We start from the raw sequence: 27,767 nt of genomic DNA, 5'->3' as shown, positions 1-27,767 counted from the left end.
TCAGCCCCGGTGTTGGTCCCATCCGGGTCAATGAGGGAGTTGGGATGGGATGCGTTCCTGTTGCAGGGGGCTGGAATTGTGTTAAAAGATGGGCCGCCATGTCCGTTGTTCCAAATAATTCCTCCAGGCAACGGCAGAAAACGCCTCTATGGAGCTACTGGAAGTTCAGCGGAAAGCTCAAACAGGAGCCGACATCCAGTGATGGGAACCGGGGCTGAGGAGGAGCTGCAGCCCTTCTCACACTGCACTCAGCTCCGGGCCCAGCAAACCAAGAGCTGCAAAGGAAAGCAGCAGAGCAGCCAGGCACGACTCGACCACGTTGGTTCGGGGGCAGAGCAGCCCCCAGTGAGGCCATGTGGGGCAGCAGGACCCAAAGCAGAGTTCGGTGGAACACAAACGGCACTGGAGAGCAGGATGGGCAAAGATGTGCACAGCGAGAACGAAGCAGCACGAGAAAGGACAGAGGATATTTTTGGTGCTTTCCATTGAATGCGGTTTGGAAACAATTATCTCACAGGCCTCCCTCACACCCCGCCACTTCCCCTCCTGATTGCAAACAAAAGAGAAAAGAAAAGAAAAAAAAAAAACAAAGCCAAACAATTGTTTATAAATTTGAGCCAGGAATTGAATTAATTCCTACATACGAAGCTTTTCTATCCAGAGCTGAATTTAGCAACCAGGCTTTTGTCTTCAGCACAGAGTTCAGAAAGAGGAGAAGGGAAGGAGGGGCCCACAGGAGCTGCCTGTGACTCCAGGCTGCAGCAAGGCAGGGATGATCCCATTGCTCTGCCACGGAGCGTGCACCCCAAAACTGCTTTCCTGCCCTCTGGCACCTGCTGTGAGCACCCTGCACCATGAGGCATTCAAGGCCAGGCTGGATGTGGCTCTGGGCAGCCTGGGCTGCTGGTTGGTGACCTGCACACAGCAGGGGGTTGGAACTGGATGAGCATTGTGCTCCTTTGCAACCCAGTCTAGGATTCTATGACTCCGCTGCCACAGCATGCTGGGCTCACAGCCCCTGGGGGGGGGTCAGAGGAATGTTTCACCCTGCAGTCTGGGATCACCACGCAAAGGGGAAAGTCCTAAATAATAAACACTGGGCAGAAGCACAAGGTGAGCAGAGAGTGAGGAAGAATCCTGGTGTACGAGAGGCAGGCCGTGCCTCGGGCTGCTTGCAGAACACTGAGACAAATCCAACTTGTTTGCGATGGTATCAGCAAACTGTGGGCACAGGGAGCAGCCTTCCAGCTGACCCAACAGGCACACGGGTCAGCATCAGAAATGGAAGAAAGAGCACAGCAGTTTCTCTTGGAATAATTTATTAAATACAGCATTAAAATTTGTATTTATGAATTCGATCATTAAAAACAAAACTTTGTCTCATATATATATATATATATTTAAGGACAATGATCATCATTCGCTCAGAACGGCACCTTCTCTACTCTACCCTTAAAGCAGTTCAACACTTTTAAAAGAAAATAAAACAAAAAGGGTTTTGCAAAGGAAGAGTGCAAAGCAGGGCTTGTCCCCAGCAGCAGCCGGGGGTGTGAGGAAGCAGAGCTGCTAGGAGGTTCGTTAGATGTTGCCTGCCCAGCATGAGGAAGTGCGGGACCGATTCTCAGAGGTGCCAAAGGTGCAGTCTGCTATTTCAGCCTTGGCTGGATGCCCACAGCTCTGAGTGTCCTGTGTTTGGTTTCCTCAGCTTGGGCTAAAAAGCTAAATGACAAGGAAGGGGAAAAAAAGAAAAGAAGAAAAAAGAAAAGAAAACAGGAAAAAAAACAAACAAAAGAAGTTGCTTTCGGTATCCCAGCTTCTTCCCCTGACCCGCCGGGTCCAGCAGAGGCTGTGAGTGAAGTGTAGCAGTTTGTGCTCCCACTCTCTCCGTTCTGCATCCTGCGGGGGCTCTGGAGATGAGCAGCACAGCAGTACCAGCCATCCCTGAGCCATGCACCCCCGTGCTGGTGTGGGAGCAGGGAGCAAAGGGCCAGGCTGAGCCTGGAGAGGGGGGCACCGCGAGGATGGGGCTTCCATGGGCAGAGTCCTTGGGCAGATGCAGAGGTAGCATCAGACATTTCTGTAACTTGATTGTCGTGTAATTCTGGCCTGCCTAAGGCCAGACAGCTGGGATGGAGAGGGTGCCCTGCAGGAGCAGGAGATGGGGCACAGGAGCTGGTGTCCCCTGTACAGGTTGACAGACGCTGGTCATCCTAGCAGCAAGCAAGGACGGTCTGTCTCCTCTAGAAAGTTATCCTTGCTAAAAAGGCTCCTTGCTGACAGAGCCTGCTCTCCACTCAGCACAAGCAGGCGGCGGTCCAGGTCACTGCCCAGGCACCAAAGGCTGCCAGTCACTCATCCCACCACGCAGGTACAGCAAGGGCTTGTGCTTTTGGCTTGGCAGGAGCCCCTGACCTTCCAACCCTGCCTACTCCAAGAAAGCTCCTGTTTCACCTCCCCCCGGGACCTACGAGGACGAGGAGGAAGAGCTCTGAGAAGCATTTCTGGAGAGCACACAGCCCACGAAAGAGAAGTGAAAGTTCACACAGCCCAGCCTTCACCTACAGTGGAGACATGCCAAGACAGGAGCATTTCAGATAAGGCATCGCAGGTGCTTTGATAGTAAAGCAGTTAGTGGTGACTTCAGTACTTCCAATACAGGCTGCTGCAGAAGGCATCCCTGGGGCAAGACCAGATCTTCCAGCTCTTGGTGCAGCAGAATGAGATGGTTCAGACCTCTCCTACACACAACACGGGCTGTTCTGGCTGCCCTTTTATCTTCCCCCTCCCAAGAAAGAGACTCAAAAAGCCCAGGCCAGGATGTGCCATTTGCTCTGCCAAGCAGCCGAAGAGATAAAAAGACGCCTTCTGCTGTACCAGACTTTGCAGCAGGCTGGTGAACCGTGCCGACGGGATGTGGAGCAGGGGAGGTTAGTTGCCATTGCTGATGCTGGAGTTGGCACTGCTGCAGCTCTGCTCATAGGATGGAGGTGCCTCTGCAGGGAAAGGAAACAACAAGAAAGGCTTTAGTGGGAAGTTCCCTGAACCTCCATCTATGTAAATCAGTACTGAGCATAGCAAGCTGCTAACGTGTGTGCAGGCACTCCAGGACCCACAGCCTGCCCTGCTGAAGTGACACGTCTGAGCATCTCCCATCATCTCAGTGCTGACTGACTGGTTTATCCATGTAGGACTGTGCCATGCCACTGGTCCCAGCCACCTCAGAGAAATACTGCTTCAGCAACGCAGCGTGCTGGGATTTCCCAAGCTCTTCCATCCTGGACAGTCTCTCAGTGCCCACCCCCACAGCTTCTGTCTCCAGACCAGATGCAGGCCCACTCCAAAGCAGACGTAAGATTTCAGTTACATCACTTTCCTGGCTCTGCTCCCGCCAGCCTCACCACAAGCCAAGGAGTTTTTATATCTGTGGGAGGCTGAAAGCTCATTTCAGAGCAGGGAGATCCTCTCAGAACAAGCCTAGAGCAGCATGGGTGTGGATGTGGGAACGGACAGCTGGCTGTCACAGCCACAAGGAGCTCCTTCAGAGAAGGCAGGCAGAGAGCTCTCACAATTTCCCCTGACTTCAGCCCCCGGCGAGCTGACATCTCTACATTCCAGGCTTTTCAGCTAGCAAAGAGACTCCTGTCATAGCAGATGTTTGCTATCACACTGCCAGACTGTTTAGGTCTCAGGAATGGGATGCTCACCGTATGGGTAGCCCCACGTGCTGTATTCTGGAGGCAAAATGAGCGAGCTAGCAGTGGGCACGGGCACCACGTTTCCCTCGGCGTAGTAAGGGATGGTGGCTCCTGTCGAGAGGCAGAGGGTGGGGTGATTTGGGGAGCCTGTCTGCTCCGAGTCCGCTTCCTGGAAGCTCAGTCCTGGGGCGTAGCTGAATGGCTGCTGCTGGGAATGGCTTTTGGTGGGGATCAAGACATTGTCCATGGGGTGATAACCGCCGGCTGCCTCCTCTTCCTCCGGGGGGGCACTGGGTACCACTGCAGATGGCAGGTGCTGGACAGACCGGGAAGGGCTCAGGGGGACCCTGTTCACTGCAATGTTGCCAATATAAATGGGAAGGGTGACTGAAACCTCCGGTGACTTGAGGGAAACCTGGAAGAGAAGGAAGAACAAAGTGACATCCTCTTTGTCGTGCATTGCACAGGGTGCAGGTAGGCTCACCTAACAAGGAGCACAACAGCACAAGGGCAGCCTCACCCATCATTACTGACCAGCAAAACAAGTCACGCTGAGTTCCTCAGCAGAGCTACATCTTTGACAGCCACAAGGTGCCCCCCGCACACAGCCATCACTGCAGCACAACCCAGCAGAGCATCACGCTGCTCACCTGGATATAGTAATCGATATGTATGAGGCTACAGCCCTGCAGAATGGACTGGGGCAGTGCTGGAACAAGGATCTGCTCCTTCCATTCCGCATGTTTCCAGGCTTTCACTCCTGAACCTTCCACCTCTGCGATGGTCCTCAGGTCGTAAATCCAACGCTTGGATTTGTAGGCCACTTTCTGTGCAGACAGGAATAAAAACAGCTTGCAGAAAGATTGCAGACGATCATCCTTCCCCCACAAAAGTAAGGCAGGACACAAAACCACTCAGTTGTTCTGTCAAACAAGTTCAAACGTAATGCACATATTACAGGGCAGGATTAACCCATCACTGCGTTACGGACTGAGGTGCGATAAGCAAGACAAGTCCCACCACCTCTTTCCCCAGGAAGGCAGAGGGAAACAAAGCTAGCCAGAGGTCTGGATTACTTGCTGCCACCTTCCAGACAAAAGCAGCAGCAATGCTCACTGCGGTGAAAACAGCCAGCTTCACAGTTGCCTTGTTGAGCTGGATGATGAGCATAGCCAAAGAATCATCTTCCTGGATGCTTACCTGCAGTAGGCTGGCTACCACAGCCCCGGTGTCCCGGCCTGATTTGTTCTCTATGTCTGTGCGGAGCTGGATCACTTGCCCCACAATGTACCCCTTCAGATCTGAGGTGGCTGTCAGGACAACGTTGCCGCTTTTCACGAGCTTGTAGTTGAACTTCTTGGTAACAGACATAGTGTTGGGCTGCTGCAGGAGACAGATGGTGACCCAAGAGTGTCAGAGAGCCTCCAGGAAAATGCTTGAACCCAAAACATGCAAGCAGCAATGTCTGCTCTGAGAGGCCACGAAGAACCAGTAGCACAGACAACAGGCCTCTCTCCTCCACCCCCCCCCAGTTTTTCCTGTCCTGTTATTTTATTTAGCTTCTCTTCAAGTTCCCCAAAGCCAGGTCTCTACAAACACCTGGTGCTATTGGCTGGGAGAGATGCCTCTCTCAGCATGTTCAAAATTCATTTAAATCTTCCAAGCAATGGGTGGAGGAGTCAAAACAAATCACTGAGTGGGGACTGATGGCAAGGCAGATCAAGAGCAAGAGTCCTCAGGCTGCTCTTGCACCAGCAGGACATGCAGTCAGAGAATTATCCAAACACACAATTACTCCCAAATATCACTTATGACAAGGAGAAGCAGCCTTGATTGCCTTGATTCCCAGCCAAACTCATCCTTGTTCCTACCTCAATATCAAGGATGTCGTTCAAGTTGAGAGGGCAGAGAACATAAAAGATCTTGTTGCACTTGTAGTCCTTGGAGAAGCGAGGTGTGTCTATCACAGCTTTCACCTGATGGAGGACCTTGCCAAAAGGACCTTCAAATGATGTAGGAGCAGAGGCTGGAGTCAAGACAGAAAGAAAAGGTGTCACAAGACTCAGTTAAGCCAATCATTTCTGTGTTCGAGACAGTTACTCTTCACATGAAGCTTTATGCAAGCATTTGAGTGACAGAGCACACATGACTTCCCAAAAAAAGACCTGGGGACGAGGACTTGGGTCACCCAGACTCCCTACAGAAGGCACCCCCACACCACAGCAGAGCACACTGCACCCAGGACAGCTGGCCAGCTGCAGCCAGGACCGCTGTGCCCAGGTGAAAGCCCACAGGGTTCTGCCCAAGCTGTCAGTGGCACTGCAGACCCAGTTTTGCTCCAGATAGGAGCATACAGCTTGCCTAAACTCCTCTGCTGCCTGTGGTCAACCTTACAGTCCCCTCTGGCACCCTTGGGCCTTCCCTGCCTCCACCAGCTAGTCACCAGCTGTGCCTCAGCAGAGCTCCCAAAGCTGGGCAGGTCCTGGCTTATGTGAAAGGGCCTCCAGCTGTGTATCTGCATCATACCTGGCAGCAGGAACTGGAACGAAAAGTTGTGCTCCCCAGCTGAAAGGACTCCTGTGGGAGATAAGAGTAACAGGTAAGTGGGAGGTTGTTACCTTGGAAGGGCATTTTTGGAGCAGGAGCTTCTGGCAAGAGAGTCCAATCCCAAGGGAATGCACACAACTCGTCCAGCTGCCTTCACCCCGGGACACCACCATGCTCACCCTCTGCATCCAAGGAGCAACTCACCTGTCCCTGGGGCAGGACACGTCTGTGTTCCCAATGAGCCTAGGTTAAGATACTTGGAAATATCCTGGTCCAGACAGGGCTGAAGGGATGCCAACACCACATGCTTTAGAGAGGGCAGTTAGCCCCACATTACTGACAGAGGGCACTAAGAAGGAATGCTGTGTTTCCTTCCCTCAGGGAGGCTGTAGCCACTGAGGGGAAGATGAGGAAGCAAAGGCACTGCCTGCAGGTGGGGTAAGGAGGTCTGGTGGGCACCAAGCTGGAACCAGAGGTCCGAATCCCAGGCCTGAATGCACCTCCGCAGATCCTGGCCCCAAGATGGGACCTGCAATACCCAGCCCAGCTGTCTGGAGGACCAGAGTCAAGAAGTAACTTCAACAATGTCCCTGAATTCTCCCCTTGGGCAGTCATAACAGTGTGGGGCAGAAAACCACAGCTGTGAATTCCCACATATGGCACCCAGTGCTTCAGGGAAGGCTGCAGGCTCCCAGCCCAGCGCTGGGAGTTCAAACCTCAGTGCTGGTTTTCTTCAGCTCCCTGCAACAGCCGCCTTGAGGGCACAGAGCAGAGCCAAGACCTGGCTCACAGCTCCAGCAGCAGCTCCAACCCCAGGCTCCCCTGCATCCAGCTGGTCTCCCACCCCTCCCAGGACAGCAGTGACCCCAAACAGGCCCCACGGTGTGAGCTGGGAGCACCAGGCAGCTCCTCGGGCTGCCTTCATCCAGCAAAGCACCGAGATATAAAGAGGAATCCACATTTGCTGAATAAACATGAGAGGTTTTGTTTTCAGATTGGCAGTGCTAAGAGGAGACCTGGATACCTATTAACTCAAGCTCTGTTTGTTCTGCTTTGCAGGATCGCTGCTGGAGGTACCAAGGCTCTAAATTTGGCTGGCTGTTTAGTTGATGCAAGAGCAAGCAGACAGCTTGCCTGTTAGCAGTGCTGGCTCTGCAGAGCTGACAGTAATAACGTCCTGGTACCAGGTGATCAGGTGGGTTACACGACAGGGAAAGGAGCAGAAAATAACCCCCATTTGCAGCACGTGCCCTGGTAGATGAGGCAGAGTTCAGCCCGGTCCACAGTTCCTATCAGGAAGCATTGCACAGCCTGCAGCCCCCAGCACACACAGCTGCAGCTGATTTCATCCCACTGCTACAGTAAGTCAGGAAGGAAAGAAGAGCTGTCTGTTTGTACACTTAGCCTGGAAAGAAACGAGACCATTTGCCCACTGCCATCGCTCCAAGCCAAAATACACTCCTGGTGATCTCCCTTCTCATCCCCAGATAAAACCGGATATGTAGGCTAAAATGCAACATGCCACCTTGTCACAAGGTGGAGGCATAAAGCAACTCAATGCCTGCTCTGGAAGCCTCGAGACATCGCAGCCTTCTCCTACTGCCTTCTTGGGAAGGGCTCAGTGGAGGGCAGCGCTGGGATGCAGAAGGTGCCTTTGCTTGGAGGTTCCAGCACAAAGCCTCGCTGGCACGAAGCACTCAGCCACTGCTCCAAGAGCTCCTGCCTCTTATTAAGGCACATCCTCACTTTTGGAAGCAGCTTTATGCAGTGAATTTTCCAATGGTACAGCAGCCCGGACCACGCACCTACCACTACAACACACGACATGGTTTGCTTAATGAATGGCTAATGAATGACCAGCTGCTCAAAGGGCCCCAGCATGCCGTGCCTGCTTTTGCTGCCCACATCGCAAGCCTGGAGGCCACTGCAGCAGGGAGCTGTGGGCAGCCCCATGCAGGCATACCCAGGGGCTCAGTGCCAGAGCTATTCCTGGGACAAGGCTCAATAAAAATAGATGAAGAAAAACAGAAGATCCTGACCACGATGGGAGGTTCCTGTGAAAGCCTGGGTGCGCTCGGGTCCCTGGCGGACTGACAAAGCTGCTGGGAAGCCCGGGTGCTGCAGAGTGCAGGCAGACATTCACAGCAGCCAAGCTGCTCCCTGCTCCTGCACCAGGAACTCTGCTAAGGACACGCTTAAGCAGAGACCAGGCCAGGTTCACAGGAACACAGCACGGAGCTGGATCCACACACTGCGTGCCCCAGGGCTCCCAAGTGGCTTTTAAATGCACAGAGTGAGGGGAAAGGGCTGTGCAAGCTGCCACAGCCTCACCAAGCCATTACCTCACCATTCCCCAAAGCCCAAACAAAGGCCACAGTGTGTTCAGATGCAAAAGCTTTTCCTGAAGTTTACGTGCAGCTAAAAATAATCTTGAGAAAGTCATTAGGCAGCAGAGGGAGGCTGCTCAGCAGGGCTCTGCCACGGGGCTGTGCCTGCAGCCCTCCTACCTGATAGGAACCGAGCCAGCAGGGCCCACACCGCAGATATCCTCCCTACAGAGTCCTGGAGGGAAAGGAACTGCTGCCATAGGAAAAGAAAACAAGCAACCCAAGGAGGCGGAGCAGCAGGGACACGCTAACAGTGCGGAGCAAAGAACAACCTTGGAGATTTCCCCTCTTGGTTCCACTGCCAGCGAGGGTTTGTCCAGACGCAGAAGGACGACTCTCCCTTTCATGGCTCAGCCACTCCTCTCGCTGCCAAACTGGGAAAGGGGCCTTGTTTGCACCGCTGAATGTGGAGGAGGGGTGCAGAAAGGAAACAGTGCTCATACTGAACTCTCTACCCAGCACCCAGGAGGGCCTTGGGGTGCCCGGTGCCCTGTAGGGCATCCCCTGCAATGAGGAGCACAGCCCTGAGCCCAGCTCCACTCTGCAGAACATCTCAGAGCATCCCGTGGCACTCAGGGCATTCACGGTCACACTGCTCACCTTGTATGCTGTCCAGGCACAGAGGTTTTCAGACTTTCCCCAGAGTCACACAGGGCTCCTGTGCTCAGCTCAAGCTGTCCATGCCTTGAGCCTGCCCTGCAGCTGGATGCACCTGCAGATAGGTTGGGACTGATGCACAAAGGTGCAGACAGCCCTGGCTGGTAGGGATCCCCTGGCAGCAGATCTGAACTGCACAAAGCCTGTATGCTTCCCAGGCTTTTCTGCAGCTTTCTCTCCAACAGCCCACGCAAACAAACTGCTCTTACAGTACAGGTGGGGCCTGAAGTTCAAACCAGTGCTGCCACAGAGACAACAGCCAAATGCCTCCTTCCAGTTTGCTCACCCAGTCCCAGCAATTCCATCCCAAATCCCTGCAGGAGCCAGGGCTCTGTGCCCAGCAGTGCCTCCTGCCAGCCCACAGCAACCTACCACCACCAGGACAGAGTGCCCAGCTCAGTGTCAGCAGGGCATGGAGCTGCAGAGAAGCCAGCAGAGGGCTGGGAGATGCCTTGGCCACCGATGCACAGCAACGATAAACTCAGCTGAGCTGCATTACTCACCCCTCTGAAATCTCACACTCTGATGCACTGGGAGAGACAGCCCAGACGTCTGAGCATGCTGGAGCCTGCAGGGCCAGACAGCTGTAACGGCAGCGCAGGGTGCAGCACTCACCTCTCCCTGCCTTGCCAGGCTTCATGCACAGCTCGACAAGGGCTACAAAGATGGATATTCAGCATGCTGCTCCCTTCTGTTTCCCAAAGAGGAGGGTGCTACCTGTTCTGCAGCCAGGACCAGGAGCCTGGTAGGTGTCCTCCACCCCGGCACGGAGCCAACTCCTGCCTGATCTCCAGCCTCGCTGGCTGTTAGCACCCTGCCAATGACAGCAGACACTGCTGCTCTGGAGCACAAACAAGTTTAGCCTTTGGACAGGACATACTTTTTGGTTGTTCTAACAGGGGAACAGCAGGCCTGGCCATATGGTAATATCTCTCTGGCTACTCAGTGAGTGATGCAATGAGTGTGCTGGCCAAAGTCTGCAGCAGGGCCAGGTACGTGGTGCCTGCTGGCTCCCTGCCACTGCCCACAGCAATAGGAGCTCCCTGCAGCATCCTGCTGCCCCAGGGCACACGAGCTCCCCAAAGCAGGTATCAGTGCTGCAGATGCCCAGCTCAAGTCCTCTTTGGGGATGACATGATTGGCATCAATGTGAACAGCAAGAAAGGAGCAAGGTTTTATTTCTGAGCTGAGAAAGAGGCAGCCCTGCCAGCACCGACAGCCCGGCTGGCTCCACTCACACCAAGCCCAGCTCTGCACTGTGTGTCAGGAGCCCAATTCCTCAGCTGCTGAAGTTCCATCCCTCCACACAGCCCTGACAGCCAGCACCTCGCATCCCTGCCCTCCTCTGCAGCCCAACAAATTGCACTGTAAGCAAAATCAGGACCCTTCTCATCCAGAGGCTGTCTCAGAAGGGAAGCGTTAGCTTTGCCTGCTCTGGGGCACTTTGAGGGATGCTGGGCAGTCGCAGCATTAACACCAGGACTCCCATTCTGTGGATTAAGTTAATACACTAACACAAACTACAATAAATGAGGGTAAACACACCCATTTGCTGGCACCAGCCCAGCAACGGACACAGGTGCTCTCAGAAGGAGCAGCAATAGCCTGAACAGCCCCAGCAGCAAGCACAGCCAGGGGAGGACACGGCCTTCAGCTTGGCTTTGCCTGCCCAAGAGCACTGCTGCTATGGAGCAGCCTTCAGCTGATCAGGACAGTGCACAAGCGGTGCGGGCACGGCCCCAGCTCTAGGCTCCCATTCAAAGCAACTTGCTCATGCTGGATTAGCTGCACGCAAACACACGGTGGGAACAACCTCCTGTGCTCCCATATGGTTAACGCTGCTGAGATAAACCCTTCTGTAACACAGGAGGTAAGCAGAGAGGAAGAAAACACACAAGAAGGCTCAGCAGCAAGGCTGCAGTAAAGGCTCCGCTGCTTACACTTCTCTGTATCAGCAGTTCTCAGTGACATTTTCAAAGAATTAGTAGGATTTGGCAGTACAGCAATGCTGCAAAAACCTCTGAGGATTAACAGTGATCTATTGAGGCAAGAAATTAGGAAGTGCTGAGAAAGCTGCTGAGACCCACAGTGACTGCAGCTCTTTCCACATGGTTTTCCTGGGCTGCATGTGCCGTTACTGCTCCACAACCTGCAGCACAGTGCAGGCACAACCTGGCACCACAGACTCCTCAGGGCTCATCACTGCTCACGTTTGCTCTCACCTCCTCCAGGGCTGTCCAGCCCCACTGCTCTGCTCCCTCCTGCAAACACTTACTCCAGAGAACAGACCAAGACCCTCCCTGCATCGTTCCATGCCTGCCCAGTCAGGTCGTCACGCTTTTTTAACTCTGTTGGAAGACAGAATTGTAACCTTTCAGTCTGTGATGGCTAGGAAGATGTTGTGCCAGGCCAGCAGGGAAGAGGTGATGCACAGCTGCCCCATTTTAGCACTTTGCACAAGAAATATGCCAGAGGAGGAAGCAGGTGTAGCAGCCAGGAATTCCCCACAGTGCCTGCTAGCTAGCTAACAAGCTGCCAGAAGGAAGGTCAGCTGGCAACTACAGCCAACTCCCTGCATGGGTTCAACTCAGGTACAAACAGGATTTAAAGAAAAAGTCTACCTTTGCATGCACAATCCATCCACAGGGCAAGAGCCGTGTGCACAGCCGGAGACAGAGCATGGCCAAAGCAAACAGTCCTGTGCAGGCTCATGGCAGACCTGCTCCTCTCTGGCTGAACGAGGCCAGAGCTGCAGAAGGGGAGGGGAGAGGAGTGCGAGTCCTCTGCAGAGCTGAATTACTCCATTATATGGGATCAAGAGAAGCATCTCTGTCTGAGCAGTGGGGACAAGCAGGGCTATTTTGTACTCGCAGCAACTGGTGTACTTGATCTCCTGTACCGCAGATACCCAGGGAAAACCAACACCACTCACGTTTGTGGGTCTCCCTTCATCACTGCGTTTTTCTCCTCTTTGCAAAAAGATGACCCAGGACGAGCCAGCACCAGTGAGCAAGGGGCCAAGCCAAACTCAGGTCAGGTGGGAAAAGCAAACCCTCCCCTCTGGGAGGCAAAACAAAGAGGTCCCCCTCCCAACCCCATCCCACAGGCTGAACAACCTCCACAGCCCTGCACAGTGTCCTCAGCAAACAGCAGTGAGGCCTTGCCTGCATGCACTCAGAGCAGCTGCTGCCCGCAGCGCTTCCTGGCAGCTTCTCTGTAACGAGCAGAGTTCATTAAACCACTGGGCTGCAAGTCTTTGCCAAGGCTACAGCACGGACCCTGAGCAATACCCAGCTCCTAGAGGCAGGAGCACAGTGGTGAGTGGGGCCTTCTGAGCTGCTCTGAGCCAGGAGGGAGCCTGAGCCCCCCACACTGATGCTGCTCTGATGTGGAAGCAAGGAAAGAAGTTAAGGATGTAGCCAGTGCCTTAAACAGTGCCTTGTGCTGCAAAGTGGGCACACAGGGTATTTTTTAGGGTCTGTCTCCTCTCATGCAGGATACACCCTTTAAGAAAAAATAAGTCACGTCTATAAAACAAATGACAGTTGATGCCAGATAGGATTGGCTGCCCCCACCCATAGTTCAGCAACAAGGTGCGTGGGTGCAGAAGAGTAGAGTTGCTCTCAAATGCTTAGAGAGTGTTCCAAGTTTCCATAGTTTTGCAAACCTCTTCTCCCAGCACGTCCTCCAAGAGCACAGGCTGCTTTTCTTCTTATTTATTTTGCCACGCAAAACATGGGAAGAGATCACGCAAGCATTTTATCAGACTGAGCTTCCCTCTCTGCTCCATCTCACAGGAGCAGGGCTGGCGCAGCCCCAAGGACAGCGGAGCTGGGCACATGGTGACTGCATGGCCTTGGGGACACCTGGGGTCCTCCCTCATGGTCTGCCTGCACGAGCCCTCTGCCAGAGGTCTGGGGACAGTGCCAGCAGGGAGGCAGGGGCTCCCCTGCACCCAGCCCATGGCCATTCCCTGTTCAGAAAGGACACAGGTGGGCTGTGTCTCTGTACCAGGGGCGTCAAACCATGGATGGCATGCCAGCCACATGCACACACACTCTGTCTCAGCTTTGACACAAGAAGCAGAACACAGGTCAGTGACAGTATCTGGTGTGCTGCTCTGGATTGCAGCTAGCTGCAACCTGCTTTTTCCCCAGTATTGCACTGTACCTTTGCAAGACAGGGCAGTAACAGCACCACAACACACCTCAGCTCTGAGCTCAGCGGTCCTACAGGACACATTTTCCCTTTGCTGCATCCACAGCTCCTCGGATCAGCCCTGCCCCACCAGTGCTCACTCCCTCCTGCCCTGGGCTGCATTAGCACAGGAAGATGGCAGCATGCAGCCACCACAGCAGCACCAAGGCACAGCAGCACGGCCCCAGCACTCCTCAAGGCTCAGGCCCAGGCCCCCTGCAGCACTGGGGTTGACACGTGAACCCAGCAGTGCACAACAGCTTGTGTTCCAGAAAAGTCAAGAGCAAAAAGACTAGTGCTTTTTGTGATGACTTGAGGAGCTGGGAGTACCAGTTGTTGCAGGTTTTCTGGAATTCAGGTATTGAAAGGTGTCACATTAAGGGACAATTCTGTCCTTTCCCATTTGCTCCAGATGTCAAGGGGAGAGCTCCCAGATCCAATCCTTCAATAACCAAGTGCAGAAGCAGCCATCAGCATTTCCCAGGGGCAGCAAACCCACATTCTCCCACTCCTATCTCATAGCTTCTGCTGTAACCATCACAGAACCATCCACAGTAGCAGTTTCCTCACTAATCATTAACACTAGGAACAAATGAAAGTTCATTTTCAGTGCAGTTGCAGGTTTAAGCTTCTCCAGGAATCCACCATTGTTCACAGTCCCCAGCTCACCTACACTGAATTGCCTGCAGCCCCTTACAAAGCTTCCAGGATTCTGCCAGCCCAGCATTCACAGCTGAGACCCTGGCTGTGATCACTACCATGTCCAAAAGCAGGACCATCTCTCATTGGCCTCCCAAGCAGTCTGACTCCTCCTGCAGCCCCTAGGCTACGAGCCAAACTGAGCACTGAGCCACCTCCCTTCCTGGGGCCTGAGCAAGCAGCGCTGTCTCCAAGTGAGGTCAGACTCCCCTCCATGCTAAAAGCTCTGCTTGAGAAATCGCTGAGGTGGCAGGAGCTGCCACTTCAGCTTCACCCATTTCCTGTTACTAGATCAGAGGATCAGTGCAGCATCAGAGGACTGCTAGCCTGGCCTACTGCCACGTTACAATTACTGCTACAGCCAGTGCCCTTAGCAGGTGAATAGTGGCACCTCTCGATTCTGATAGGAGCCAGAGCACAGCATAAATTATTTATGCTGAGGTTGACCTATTTAATAGCAGAATGACAGCATTCATTTGAGCCCAGATTCCCCTGAGGCTACTGGTGTCACTTTACCCACAAGGATAACACAGCCCCACTGCTCTATCTCTAGGCATCTGGGCTGGCAGCTGTGTGCTGGGAGCTGCCATAAGCTGCTCAAGCCAGTGCTCCTCCTGGAGGATGAGCAACACCTCCACTTCCCTTTCAGTGTAGTTCAACCACTCCCAGCCTGCAGTCAGCTTCAGCTGACCAGTTCTGATAAGGTTTTGATACTGCCATAGATAACAGATGCAAAGCAGAGCAGGGTGAAGGCATAGCACTTTGTGCTCACAGACATCCACCAGCAGCAGCAAAGTGGCTGCTGACAGCCCCATTCTAGACAGAGCAGAGCCAGAGGATGCACCACGTTTTAGGTAGCTGCCAAGTTGTGCAGCCAATCAGGGTGCCACTCTGCACAACTCATGCTGTCTCCAGTATTGGCTCATACATTCTGTGTACAAGTCAAAGCAGCCTATGAAGGAGTATTTCACATCAATGCACTGCTGCAGACCAGTCAGCCATCTCCAGTAAGAAACCACACACCCACAGATCACCACCATGTCCTTGTGGAGCTCACCTTTGTCTGCCAGAGACAGTGTGGTGTTGAAATACTGTTCCTCCACGGTCCAGGCAGTGTCATTGATCTTGTTTGACACTCCACAGAATCCAACGCAGCTCACCTTGATGGCTGTTAAAGAGAAACAACATGCATAAGACTGGGAAAAAGCAAAACCACAGCTTCAAGACTTCCTTCGAGGCCTCGTGAACGCACACAGGGTGGAAAAAGGGAGCAGGGCAATCAGGTCACACCTCCAGCACAGAGCACGCTTTCCCCTCGCTCTCAGCACTGCCACACTCTCTCTGCTCCCCCAGTGCTACTTGCAGCTGTCAGCACCAGTTCTCATGCTGGCTGTCTCTCACTGTAAGGGCCCCAGCAGTAACTTCAGCACAAAGGCTGCTGAGTGATGGTGCTTCTCAGCAGCCAGACACCACTTCAAGAGAGTACCTCCTCCTCCTGCAAGAGATACAGGGCTCACAGCAAAGCCACACAGCCAGGTCCAGAAGCATTCAGGATGCCATTTGACCATCCCAAAGCAAACACAGAATCAGAGCTATGTTTGTACCCAACCCTAGAAAAGTCATCCCTGTGCCTACCCTGCTTGTTACACAGCAAGAGGCACCTGCAGTGCTTTGCTCCAGCCTGAATGTCTCCTGTCCTGATTCCCACCAGGTTTTGCAACAGCTTTAACAGATCCCACAGAACTCCCTTGCTGGACCTGCTGGATGCATACTTCTACTTGCAGAAAGGCAGCAGGAGCCACCAGACAGGCTCTGCTCCCATTTCACCCATCTGCTTACTGCATCCAAGAAGCATCTCACAGGAAGCCTCTCCCCAGGAGGCAGGCAGCCAATCTGCCTGACTTCGGGGCTGCCTTCCTGCTCCAAGCTCCCCTACCTCCTGTCTCCCAAGCACTGAGCTGCAAGCAATGCTGCTCACAAGCACCCCACACTGCTCTGTGCAGTGCCTGCCCTGCCAGCCCAACTCAGGGTGGAAAGAAACCCAAACCCAGCTCTCTCTGCAGGGGGAACGCAGAGTTCACACCCCAGTCCCCTTCCCTGTGCTTTGCCATAGGAGTCCAGAACAAACAGGCTGCTTGGGGCTCCAGTCCCAAAGGAGGAACAGCCAACCCACAGCCCTGCTCACCTGGTCACAGCCTGACCATGACCTAGAGCACCCAAGCTCACTGCAGCTTCATCCTCAAGGGCACGGGATGAACAGTGGCAGATGCCAACTCTCATTAATCAAGCACTGCTACGCACTGGCTCTGTCCATGTCTGCGAGGCACACCAGCACTTCTGATGCTGGGGACAAAGCAAAGAGCATGGCTGGCATAGCTGTGGCACTGAGCATGGCTGTGCTGAGCTGGCATGGATCCCCTGGAGCACAGTGCAGAGCTCAGCCGCCCCCTACCCTGCACAGACCCACTGGGAAACCCACCGCTCTCATCAGAGGGCAAAAGGAGCGGCTTTAGCAGGGTGGGAGCTCTCCCAGCACTGACAGCCCGGCTGGCTGCACTCACACCAAGTCCAGGCTCAGCCACTCTTCTCCCATGTTTTCACATGGGAAATGTGAAAAAGCCTCAGCAGGAACAGGACGGACCGCCCCGGAACAGGCTCCACACAGCCTCCCTCAGCCACAGAGTCTTAAAGATAACGACCATCTGAAAAGTTTAAAGATAACTGCCATCTGTTGCAACACCCAGACGCTGGGTTGGAGATGGAAGTCTTCCATCCAAGCCCGCCTGCTGCACTGCAGTGCTCAGGCATTCCTGTTCCTGGAGGCAGGTGGGTGGCACTTTTGCACACAGACACTACTGCCCCATCTCCCTTCCCATGGGAGACAGGGACTCAGCAGTGCCAAGTGCTGCAGCCCAGCACTCAGACCCAACCTTTAGCTGCTGTTTCCCATTGCAAGCTGGGCTCCTCTGCAACAAACCTCAGGGCTACACACAGGCCCCATCCGAAAGCCTTACTGCAGCCAGCTATGGCTCCTCTATAGGAGGAGTGCTAAAACATGGACTGTCCACAGGGCTGTCAGCTCCAAGGCCTCTCAGCTGATCACCAACAATCCAAACTGGTTTGGTCACAGCCAAGAGGGAAGGCTTCTGTCTCTGGGTCCTCACCATGGGTGGCCCTCTGCTGTCACGGTCCTGAAGGTCACTCCTCTTGGGGCACACAGGCTCTAGTTCACAAGGAGGAGCCAGGACATGCAGCAGCTGACAGGCAGAACCCAGGCATGCAGCGCTGGGGGCAGCTGCGAGCTAAAAGTGGGGTCAGCAGGACAGCTCTGGGAAACCAGCAACATCAGAGCTGCAGCAACTGGAAGTGCAAAGTTCGTCAGCAGGGCTGCCAGGAAGCTAAGTGCACAGTCTGAAACTTTCCAGGAGCTCCCTGCAGGCAATCTCCATGCCAAGTAGCAGATACAGAAAATGAGTTCGTACATCAGAACAGCCCGATTCTGGTTGTTAGAAACACATTAAAAATGCCTCCTAAATCCAGCTGTACCAGCAGCCCCGGTTCCCATGTTCCTGCTCTCTGTTTACCCAGGTTGCTTTAAATAAATACAGGAAAAAAAAGGCAAAAAGCTGTAGGGAAGTAAAGGGGTGAGCAAAGGGCAGCAAGAAGTGGAGAAGCGCATCACAGAGCGATGCAGAAGGCAGCAGCCCTTCACCCCCACGATCCCCCAGCACTCTCAGAAGCAGCAGCTTGCATCCAGCCAGACGCATCTTTAGCAACGCACCGCAGCACTCGCCAAGTGCTGGAAATAAAAGGAGACAGCTCAGCCATATCCATCTCTGCTCTAAGCAAAAATAGAGATGCCAGGAGCTGGGTACGTCTGCCTTCTTCCAGGGTGATGTAAGGAGAGCAGCCGTACACCTCAGATTACTTTTTCTGTTGATCCAGCCAGCTGCCCTCCCCGGGGAGCTGGCACCGCATTGCAGGCAAGGGGAGAGCAGAGGGCATGCAGCCCTCACCCCAATTTCTAGAACCCAGCTGAAGAGCCCTGAGTTTCTGCCAGTTGAAGCCCATGCCAGTCAGTATCTGGACTGATGGGCCCAGGAGCTTCGGCTGAGAATGGTGAGCCCACACCCACAAGCACAGGGCTAGACAGGTTCAAAGCCACCCTGAAGCATCCTCACACACACAGCACATCCCAAAGGAGCTTTGCAGAAGGGCTGCTGCGTGCCTGGCTCCAGACAACAACAGCAACAGGGAGGGGAGGAGGGCTGTGAGAGCCCAGCAAGTCTGCATCAGATAGTCTTCATTTCATGGAAACCAGCCAAGAGGAGCCCTTTCCTCACCCCTCTCCATCGGAGCCGCAGCAGGCAGCTATCAGCATGCTTCAATTAGATTCTCCCCTCTCTCCGGCCCCAGAAGAATCTGTGCCTACAGATCAACAGGCTGTCACAGCAGCACTGCGGTTCCACTTCTTTGGGGTGGGGGGAAATGAGACCCACAGCAGCCCACAGCCTCTTCCCTCAAGCCCAGCTGACAGCACACAAACTGCCAACCCCATCGGGGCCAGCGTGGGGGCCTCAAGGCCTGCACACAGCACAAGTGCAGCTCTCGAGCAGTTTGCAGAGACTTGGTGGTTCTTAGAAAAGCTCTACTAAAAAAAAAAACAAAAACAAAACAAGAAACGCAAGTACCAGGAAACCAAGACCACAAAGAGAAGCACAACAAGGCCTTGGACAGGTTGGCTTTCACAAACTCACCAGTACAAGGTCTGACACAAAGGGCTCCTGTCCTCCTCTGCACAGGAAGGCTGGAAGCTCACGAGATAAGCTGCTCCTCAGGCTCCCAACCATTTGCACAAATATACTAAGAATCTATTAATTAAACCAGCAAGTCCTAATTAATTCTGAGCTGTCCCCATCCTTTTGGGACCTCCTTCAGACACAAATAGACCCGGGCATTTAGCAAACCAGCAAGGCAGGAGCAGAGCTGGCATGGAGCTGAAGGCAGCGGTGGGTCTGGCACAGTGAAGGACTGCCCAGAGAAGTTCCAATCTCCTCCCACCCCAGAGCTCAGCTCAGGGCCACAAAGGGCACTCAGCCTCAGGGAAGGAGGTGTCCCCATCTTCTCCAGCTGTCACAGTGGAGCTGGCTCTGCCACGTCAATGCAGGAGGTCCCTGCTGGGTCTTTCTTACACACAACTTGAACCCACAGCTGCAACCCACTGCAGGAAGCCTGGAGCATCAGACAGCGACAACTCCACCTGCAGCAACAACTGGGCAGTGATGGCTGTGCTATATGGGTGACCCATAGCTGTTACTTAAGCTAAGGGTGATTGGCTTTAGCCAAAATCCATTCCAACAATATATCAAGGGTGTTCGTATCCCAGAAACGCAGACTTCTCCAAAGAGAGACCAGGCAGAGCTGTACCTCCTGGCCAGGTCTTTTCCCAGACAAGGTCAATCCTCTCCCTTTGCAAGCACTTTCCCCTATCATAGATACACAGCAGGAACGCCTGCTGTTTCCAGCCCCTGTCCAAAATCAGAATTCTGCACACACCCCAGAGAAGAAAGCAAGCTGCTGGGCTCCTGGTAAGGACAAACTGCAGGCTTTTCTCCCTTGCAGAGCTGACAGGTTTATTTATAGCATCACAGAGTTTTATCAGCACGCGAGCTGCCCTCAGAGAAAAGGGGTCATCTTGAGCATCTGGAACGAAATCCCTGGCTGAGCACGTTTAACGAGCCTGTCTTCACCCACGTCAGGGCAGGATGGGAGGAAACCTCACCGGTGAGTAGGGCCACCCAGACACCCAGGGGACAGCCACGTGCCACTGAGCCCCAATGCAATGGGCCCAAAACCTGCTGCATCCCCACACCAGGTCTGATGGCTGCACTTTTCACTTCCTGGAGTGCTGCTGCAGCCGCCTCGCTACCAGACACACTCCTCCAGCATCCCCTTTTCTCAAAACATCCTCTTGCAAAAAAGAAGCTTTCTGTAAGCTGCAGAAGGATGTAGGTGCTGCGCCACCACAGCCAACCACCAGGCCCATGGGCTTCCTGAAGGAGCAGCCCTGGACACGGTGCAGGCAGCAGCAGGGCTTCAGAGGAAGCAGGGAAGAAAAAAAGTCACACCTCAGCCCAGTTCAAGGAGCCCAAGCTCTCACTCCATTGTACACGTGGTTCAGGAGCAATGCTCCGTGCAACATGGAGCAGAAATGGGTCTCCAGGTGCAGGAGCAACTGAGCACCACCAGCTGCATGCAGAGGGACTGGCATCTCCCTCTCAGGATAGGAAGGCAGAAGCCTCTGACCAGGCAGCAGCACAGCAGGCACTGCAGGAAGTGCAGTATTTGGCACAGAGATCTCATGCTCACCATGGAAATCCCTGTGCCAGCCACCCACCTCAGCTGCAACACCAGCTTGTAGCCTCCTTCCTAACATCCATCAGAAATGCAGAGGAGCTGCAGATGAGAGGAAGGCCAGAGGGGATGTCATTCTTCTGGTGCAGTAAGGCAGCTTTCAGCCTCAGAAAACTCTTTTCTTTCTGCTTCTCATGGCATAAGTTCAGAGAAGGAAACTGACCTGACTGCAGACAGACATACCTGCCCTCCAGTGCTCCGTTTGAGACTCGCTGCACCAACAGTCAGAGCATCTCTACCTTCAGGGCTGGGCCTCTGATCAGCCCCATGGGAGGGGAATACAAGTCCCACTTGGCTGAGGTGCAGCAGAGAGGAGCCGGCACAGCTTCACCCGGTGCACAGGAATGCTGCCAGCACTCAGCACTGCAGCCCAACCGCAGCCACCTTCCTCGGGCTGAGCCGTGTGAAAATGAAGAGAGGAACCACTTTTTTTATAGCTTGCCCAAATGGAAAGAGGTTTCCACCCAGCACTTAGCCCTACTTTGGGCCAAAGCAGTTAGGATATTCCAGTACACACTAAAAACAGAAGAACCGGGCAAGAAATCCCACCACAGTAACCACACCGCTGGTCCCAGGAGGCATTCTCTAGGTGCTTGAAGACCAGTCAGGTCCACACCGTAGCAAACCACTCCTTTAAACTCATTGTCAAACACACTTGTTCCTTTCCTGCCAGCACCAAGCACACCAGCAGAACAAGCCAGCCATTCAGCCACAGCAACAAGGCCGAGCTCTGATGTTCTGGGAACACCAGCCAGCCTGTGACCACCAGAGCTCTGCTCTTCCCACTCCCTGGGCAGGTTTAGTGACCTCCTCCCCCACACCCCCTGAGTTCTGTACGTAAAATAATCAGCCGACTGATCAGGTTTCTCTGCTTACCACAAAGAGGTTGATTCAGAGCCTACTCCCTTTTCAGGCTCTTTCTAAATAAAGGCTTCAAAGAGTTCTGGAAATTCATGCTCAACAGGCTCACAGAAACACCCAAGCAGGAGGGCTGCATTGGGCCAGCTTCTGCTGAGGGACTGAATCACCCCACTTTCTGCTGGTGATGGGCACGCGTACCTAGGAGCTGTGGCTCAAGCAGCTCCTCCAGAATCATAGAATCACCTGAGTTGGAAGGGACCTTAAAGGCCATGTGGTCCAACTCCCTGCAATGCACGGGGACATCCACAACTCCAACAGTGCTCAGAGTCACATCCGGACTCACTTTGGGTGTCCCCAAGGATGGGGCACCACCACTTCTCTGGGCAACCTGTTTGACTGCTGCTTGCTGCCTTTCAGAACACTGCCAGACACAGGGCTCCGGGCCCACAGCCAGTCCTGCAGACAGCATCAGTTCTGGGAAGTGGAGGAGACATTCCTCCCTCCCCTCCCAGTGCTCAAGGACACTCTTGGGCACTGAGTCTCCAGGACTCATTCCACCAAGAGCAGAGCAGTCACAAACTCAGACTGATAGATAGAAAGAGGCCTGTTAGAGGCTGAACACCCCCTGTCACACAGTGAGAGGCAGCAGCACAGACAATACTGTCACAGCCAGGTGTCTTGAATGAGTTTGTCCCCACAGCACCGAGATGGACCAAAGAGGCAAGTTCACAACTGCTCAGGCATCCTGGTGTGGGCAGATGGAGCCATCTAGAAGGAAAGCAGACAACAGAACGGGGACAAGCAACCACAGCTCTGTGCTGCAGCCCACCTGCCCTGCCACTCAGCTGCAGGCAGCAGCTCCCGAGGAGCCAGCGCATGCCGAGACCTGCAAGGCTCAGCTTGGCTGCTCCCAGGCACGAGCCCATTGCCAGCTCACCCCTCCTGCAGGGGAGGTTTCAAGTGCCTCTTCCTGAAGAGCTTTATTTATAGCCAATAAAGTCAACCAGTTGAGTTCCCTGTATGCACGCAGCCCTGGCTGGAGGCAATGCATGGCACTGGCAGCCATGGCAGAGCACAGCCGTGTGCTCCCAGTGAAGGTTTCTCACACCATGCTGAGCTCCCAACCCCTGCCTTCACACATCTCAGCTGTCAAGAAATATTCCTCCCCCAGTTCCAGCGACTTGGGAGAAAGCAGCCAGAACCCAGTTTCGTTCTGCATAAGAGCTCCTATGATTTCCTTTGATGCAATTCAATGTAAACAGCTGGATTCTCTATTTTTAGCAGAATCATCAATTTGGAAAGGCAAATTATGTTTTCTTGTTATTAGCAGAGCATCAGATTCATAACAAATCCCTACTATGCTAGGAGGAGTATGGGTTCCTAAGATGATGCACGCAGCCAGGCTGGACACCTGCAAACAGTGCTGGGGTCTCAGAGCTCACCCTCCAGACCTGACACCCAGCCCCATGCTGATGCTCTCCATCAAGAAAGCACATCAAACCTACCCAGTGAGCCTTCCTCCCCACAGATGCTGCCGCTCTGACCCAAGTCTTACTGCAGGGAACACCTGGGGTTAAGGCGAGTGCACACACATGAGGGAGGAAGAGTAAGCAGCAGCAGCACCACCTCCATCTGCAGCCAGAGCCATCAAGAACGTGGCTCCTTCAGCAAGAACAAAGGACTGGAAGTTATAAGCATTAACACTCCAGAAATGATTCATGTTTTTCGGAAACGGCCTTTTTGCTGCGGATATCTGATAAACTCTGGTTTTCAATCAAGACTGAAGTGCTCAAAGGTTGGGGCATTTTTAAACTAAACAACTCTCTGAACAACTGCAGACCGGCACAAACTTGCCACCCTCATCTTCCCAAGGAGGTGGAAAGCAGGGTCTGTCCTTACCTTGGGACACCCCCATACTCTCAGGGTGCTGACACACCTGTGGCAGTTCGCTCATCTGTTCTGTTCAACCGTGTGGCGCTCAGCACCCTTCTAAATGCCACATGTGATCCCAGGCAGAGTGGTACCCAGCCAGGGCTAAGCACTCCCTGGTAAAAAGCCTCCATTCACAAGCTTACCTGTAGCTGAACAAATACACACAGTTCACACTTGACACAAGCACGCCACCAGCAATTTTTAAACGGCCAAAGAGTGCTGGGGAACGTGGAGCTGCTTCTCAAAAGGCATTGCAAGCAGACAGACATCTGCCCATCTCTGTGGTCTGAAGCTACAACACCTCCAGTTTCAGATCGCAGACATAAAATGGGGACTACAGCCATGCAGGCATACCTGCACACAAGGCTTACAGCCATCCAGGTCCTTTACACTTTTCCTTCCTCTTGAAGCACTTTTCACTTCCACGCCAGACATTAAGAGTGACAACTTGAAGAGCAGCACAAAAAAAAATAAAAATCACACTTCCACAGGAATTGCTGCCTTCAGAGGTCACAGCAGTAGCCTAGAGGCTGCACAGGCAAGATCTCAGTGCTCAGCCCTCAAGTAAAGAGGCACCAAGCTAAACGCTCAGCGTTCTTGTCAGGCTGTTTCAGGAGCACCTGCCCTAAGCAGGAGGAAAGTTCCTTCTCTCCCAGCCCCCGGCTGGTGCCGGTTTGCAATGTTCCTACAAGGGATGGGAAGCTGCCTCAGGACGAGAGACTGAAAGCCCAGAGTTTCTTGCTCCTGGCGAGGGAGCGTCCCTCCTGTCTACCTGAGTCCCGCTCAGAAGACAAGCTACAGCCCTGCCAGCTCCACACCGCTCCAGGGAGGGAACGCGCAATCGCACCCCGTTTGTCACACCTGGAAGCAAATCAGACTGACAGAGCTCCACTCCACTTGTTCTCTCATTTTGTTAAACAAGAGGGAAGGCTGCAGCACATCTCCTCGCCAAAGAAAGCAGCAAACAGTTTCTCAAGATGAGCTCAAGTGGTGCACGGGCAGGGGGAGAAGCAGAGAGTGGCACACGCTGCAGAGACAAGAGACACAAAACATTCCTGTGATTAGTTATTGACTCCAGAGGAGCTGAGCTCCAGCAGCAAGCCAGCCAGGATAGCAAAAATCCCTCTTTTGTTCCCCAGTCTCAGACAGGGTTGGCCACACAGCTCACTGCTGTCTCGCTCCAAACAATGAGAAAAGAAAGTTAATCCACTGGCACTGCTGCCGGAGCCATCCAGCCTGCTGGGGCGATGCTGCAGAGCAATCCGAGCAGTCCTGTGTGTCACTGTCAGCCGCTGCTGTATCCCACCTTCCAAAATCCCTGAGATCACACTCAGCTGCGTGCTGCTGGCATCGCACTCCTTCACCGGGCTGCATCCAGAGCAAGGCTGAGCCATGGGACCCTCCTGCCTGTCTGATGGACACATGAAAGGATGAATCCTTTTGCCACTGCTTCACAGAACAGCCTAAGCCACAGCCCTTCTGCAGGAACATTTTCCCGTGTCACAGTCCAACCTGTACAGAGGATTGTGGCTATCAGAACTCTCAGGTGTCACCATTTTCTCCATGCACTGCCAAACCCAAATTTCTTCCTGCTACCCTTCCAGGGACACAGAAATGACCTTTTAGTTTGGGCATACAGCTTGGGATCTGCCTTCAGCCCCCTTCTCCACTGCCAGATTTCCCAGTTTTCCAGGTGAGAAGTCAAACCGTGTACTACATTAAAGCAGTAAATGATGACTGCCAGGCTCTGCAGAAATGAGAATTATGTACCTGGGTACTTCTAGAGCACAGACAGCAGTATTTTTGTCTGCAGATTTGTAGTTCAAGGGACTGATTTGAAAGTCGAGTCATCATCGCATAAACCTGGACAGCTAAATAACAGAGTACAGAAACCGTGCTGAAATCTGCTCCAGAAAGCGCTTTCAGTTTCTTTTCTCTCAGTGACCCAAGAGATAGGACTGTTATTTTACCGTTACACTTTTGCCCACAAAAAGCATCTTGAGCAATAGGCATGAGGGCTGAAATAACCCACATGGCCCTGGATGCTGCAGAACAGTGAGAAAAGTGCTCCAGTACCCCTGAGCAGCATCAGCGTTGTTCCAGCATGCTCCTGCCAGCAAGCAGGGCTGCCCCGTGCTCTGCGAGGCACTTCCTTCCCGCCCATCTCCCCCAAATTACCTCTATACCCAGCTGTCCCAGTGCCAGATTCCTGTTAGATTAATTGTTCTTTGTACACAGGCGCTTGATGATTTACCCAGCAAGTCAGGCACACCAATTAGGGACATGCACTCCCATTAGTGACCTCCCCCGAGGCCCAGAAGTTCTCACAGGAACACCTCCGTCCTGGCACGGCCACGGCGTGAGCGTGCCCCACTGACGTGGCCCCAGAGGGTCTACATGGGTCACGAAAGGTGAGTCACCATTTGTGACGCTGCTGCATGGCCAGCAAGGCCAATGTGTTACTGAACAGCCATTACAGCAGTCAGAGGGCTGGCAAGGAAGCCAGCGTAGGTGGGAGCTTTTATAATCCTATAAGGTGTGTCTCCAGTTAAGCTTTCCTATGACCCAAGACTTCCAGCATGTTTGGCGAGGCAGAGCGAGCTTTGTTCGCTTGCACTGACCATCCTTTGATAGGGGCAATTTCCAAGAGCCATAAAACAAGGTACTGTGTGAAGTAATCGTCTGCAAGCTTGTTTGTGTTTGCTGTCTCAAAAACTACACACGTCAGACCAGTTCAGGAAATAGAAAGCGCCATACCTGGATGCCATGAGCATGACCCTGCAAAGGGGAAGCACCACACGCTTTCCCCAGGGAGCTGCTTGTTAGTCCTGGTCGCAGGAGGTGTGGGTGAACACAGCACAGAGCACAAGCTGGGGAAGCCACAGACGTTCCACCCACCTCTCTCCACAACCCAGCAGAACTGCAGCATAGAATGGCCTGAGCTGAAAAGGATCATCTGGTTCCAACCCCCCTACTATGTGCAGGGTCATCAACCAGCAGCCCAGGCTGCCCAGAGCCACATCCAACCTGGCCTTGAATGCCTGTAGGGATGGGGCATCCACAGCCTCCTTGGGCAACCTGTTCCAGTGCCTCACCACCATCTGAGTGAAAAACTTCCTCCTAACATCCAACCTAAACCTCCTCCGTCTTAGTTTAAAACCATTCCCCCTCCTCCTATCACCATCCACCCCACATGCCCAGAAGGCACAGCGTGGCAGAGGCTGTCTGACCCCACTGCCATCAGATCCAGCTGCCTGCTCCGCAGAGTGCCTGCTGTTGTGCCCAGAAAGATGCTTCAACCACCACTCCTGTTCTCCTGAAGGGGAGACCTGCCCAGCAGGTAGCGCACACAGCAAGGAGCCGCCCCGCACCCCACAGACACGGGCACCACATCCCCACGTGCACTGCTTATCTGGGCCGCCGCAGGCACCAGCCACAGCAAGCTGCCATCCCAGCGGTGAAGCCAAGGCACAGTGACCTCAGCCCAAAACGGGCACTCGCAACACTTCTAACACAAGAAGGCACAGCTCTCCTTAAGTTCTGCCTCCATGCACGTGCTGTCTCTCTCAGGCGCTGCGCTCGCTACCGAAGGACAGCTGAGCCCGCACAGATGCACCCAGCTGGAGGTCAGCGCGCACCGCTGCCAGCGCCTTGGGTGGAAGGAGCCGCCGACGAGGAGACGCACGCGCTTCGCTCGGGAGTTAAACAGCCGACAAGCCCGCGCTTGTCCAAGATGCTTCTTTTCCTCCCGAGGAAGCTCCCAAAAGCCACTGTGGGCACCTGGGAAAGATGCTAAAGGAACGGGAGCAGCGCGGTGGGGCAGCACGGCGAAGGGAGGCTGCGTTTGAAGCTCTTCGGTCATCCTTACCCCCAGTAATTTATCACAGACACAGAAGCGAACAGGACAACCTCAAGGAAAGCAAAAAACGAGTCCGCGTTTCCGCAGCACAGCACGTGCGATCGCTGCCGACTTCTCCGGAGCAGGGCAGCCCCCGGGCCGGCAGCCCATCCCGGGGGACCGAGACCCCCGTAACGCAGCCGACTGCGGGATGCTCCGGACCGGCGCGGCCCGAGTGCCGCGGAGCGGCTGCCAGCCCCGAGCCCCGCTCCGCTCCGGCCGCGCAGCGCCGCCGCCCGGGGAGCCCCGTTCCCGGGCAGGCCCCGCGCTCACCTCGGTACTGCAGCGAGCCCGAGAGCCGCACGGTGACGGTGCCGGCCAGCGGCTCGCCGGGGCTGTAGATGACGCGGCTCTCTCCCAGGCGGATCTCGAACAGCTGCACCTTCCCCATGGCCGCGCCGGCCCGCTCCTCTCCGCTACTACCTGCCCTGCCGCTCCGCACCGCGCCGCTCCGCGACGGCCGCCCCGCCCCGCCGGGCC

At 54.1% G+C, this 27,767-nt stretch overlaps 1 protein-coding gene across 1 annotated transcript; it reads right to left on the bottom strand.

The window, feature by feature from the left end:
* Positions 1 to 1,308: 1,308 nt before the first annotated feature.
* On the bottom strand, positions 1,309 to 27,767 carry ARRDC1 (arrestin domain containing 1). Its single transcript, XM_048966215.1, has 8 exons — positions 27,561 to 27,767; positions 15,240 to 15,350; positions 6,222 to 6,272; positions 5,567 to 5,721; positions 4,896 to 5,078; positions 4,346 to 4,522; positions 3,705 to 4,110; positions 1,309 to 2,993 (listed from the first exon to the last, which is right to left on the bottom strand). Exons 1-8 carry the CDS (start codon positions 27,676 to 27,678, stop codon positions 2,929 to 2,931), a joined length of 1,266 nt encoding a protein of 421 aa, XP_048822172.1. The 5' UTR covers positions 27,679 to 27,767; the 3' UTR covers positions 1,309 to 2,928.

Source organism: Lagopus muta, chromosome 19 (genome assembly GCF_023343835.1).
Source record: "Lagopus muta isolate bLagMut1 chromosome 19, bLagMut1 primary, whole genome shotgun sequence".
In the NCBI taxonomy this organism is placed as follows: Eukaryota; Metazoa; Chordata; class Aves; order Galliformes; family Phasianidae; genus Lagopus; species Lagopus muta.
This window is presented reverse-complemented; position numbering and strand designations above follow the sequence as displayed.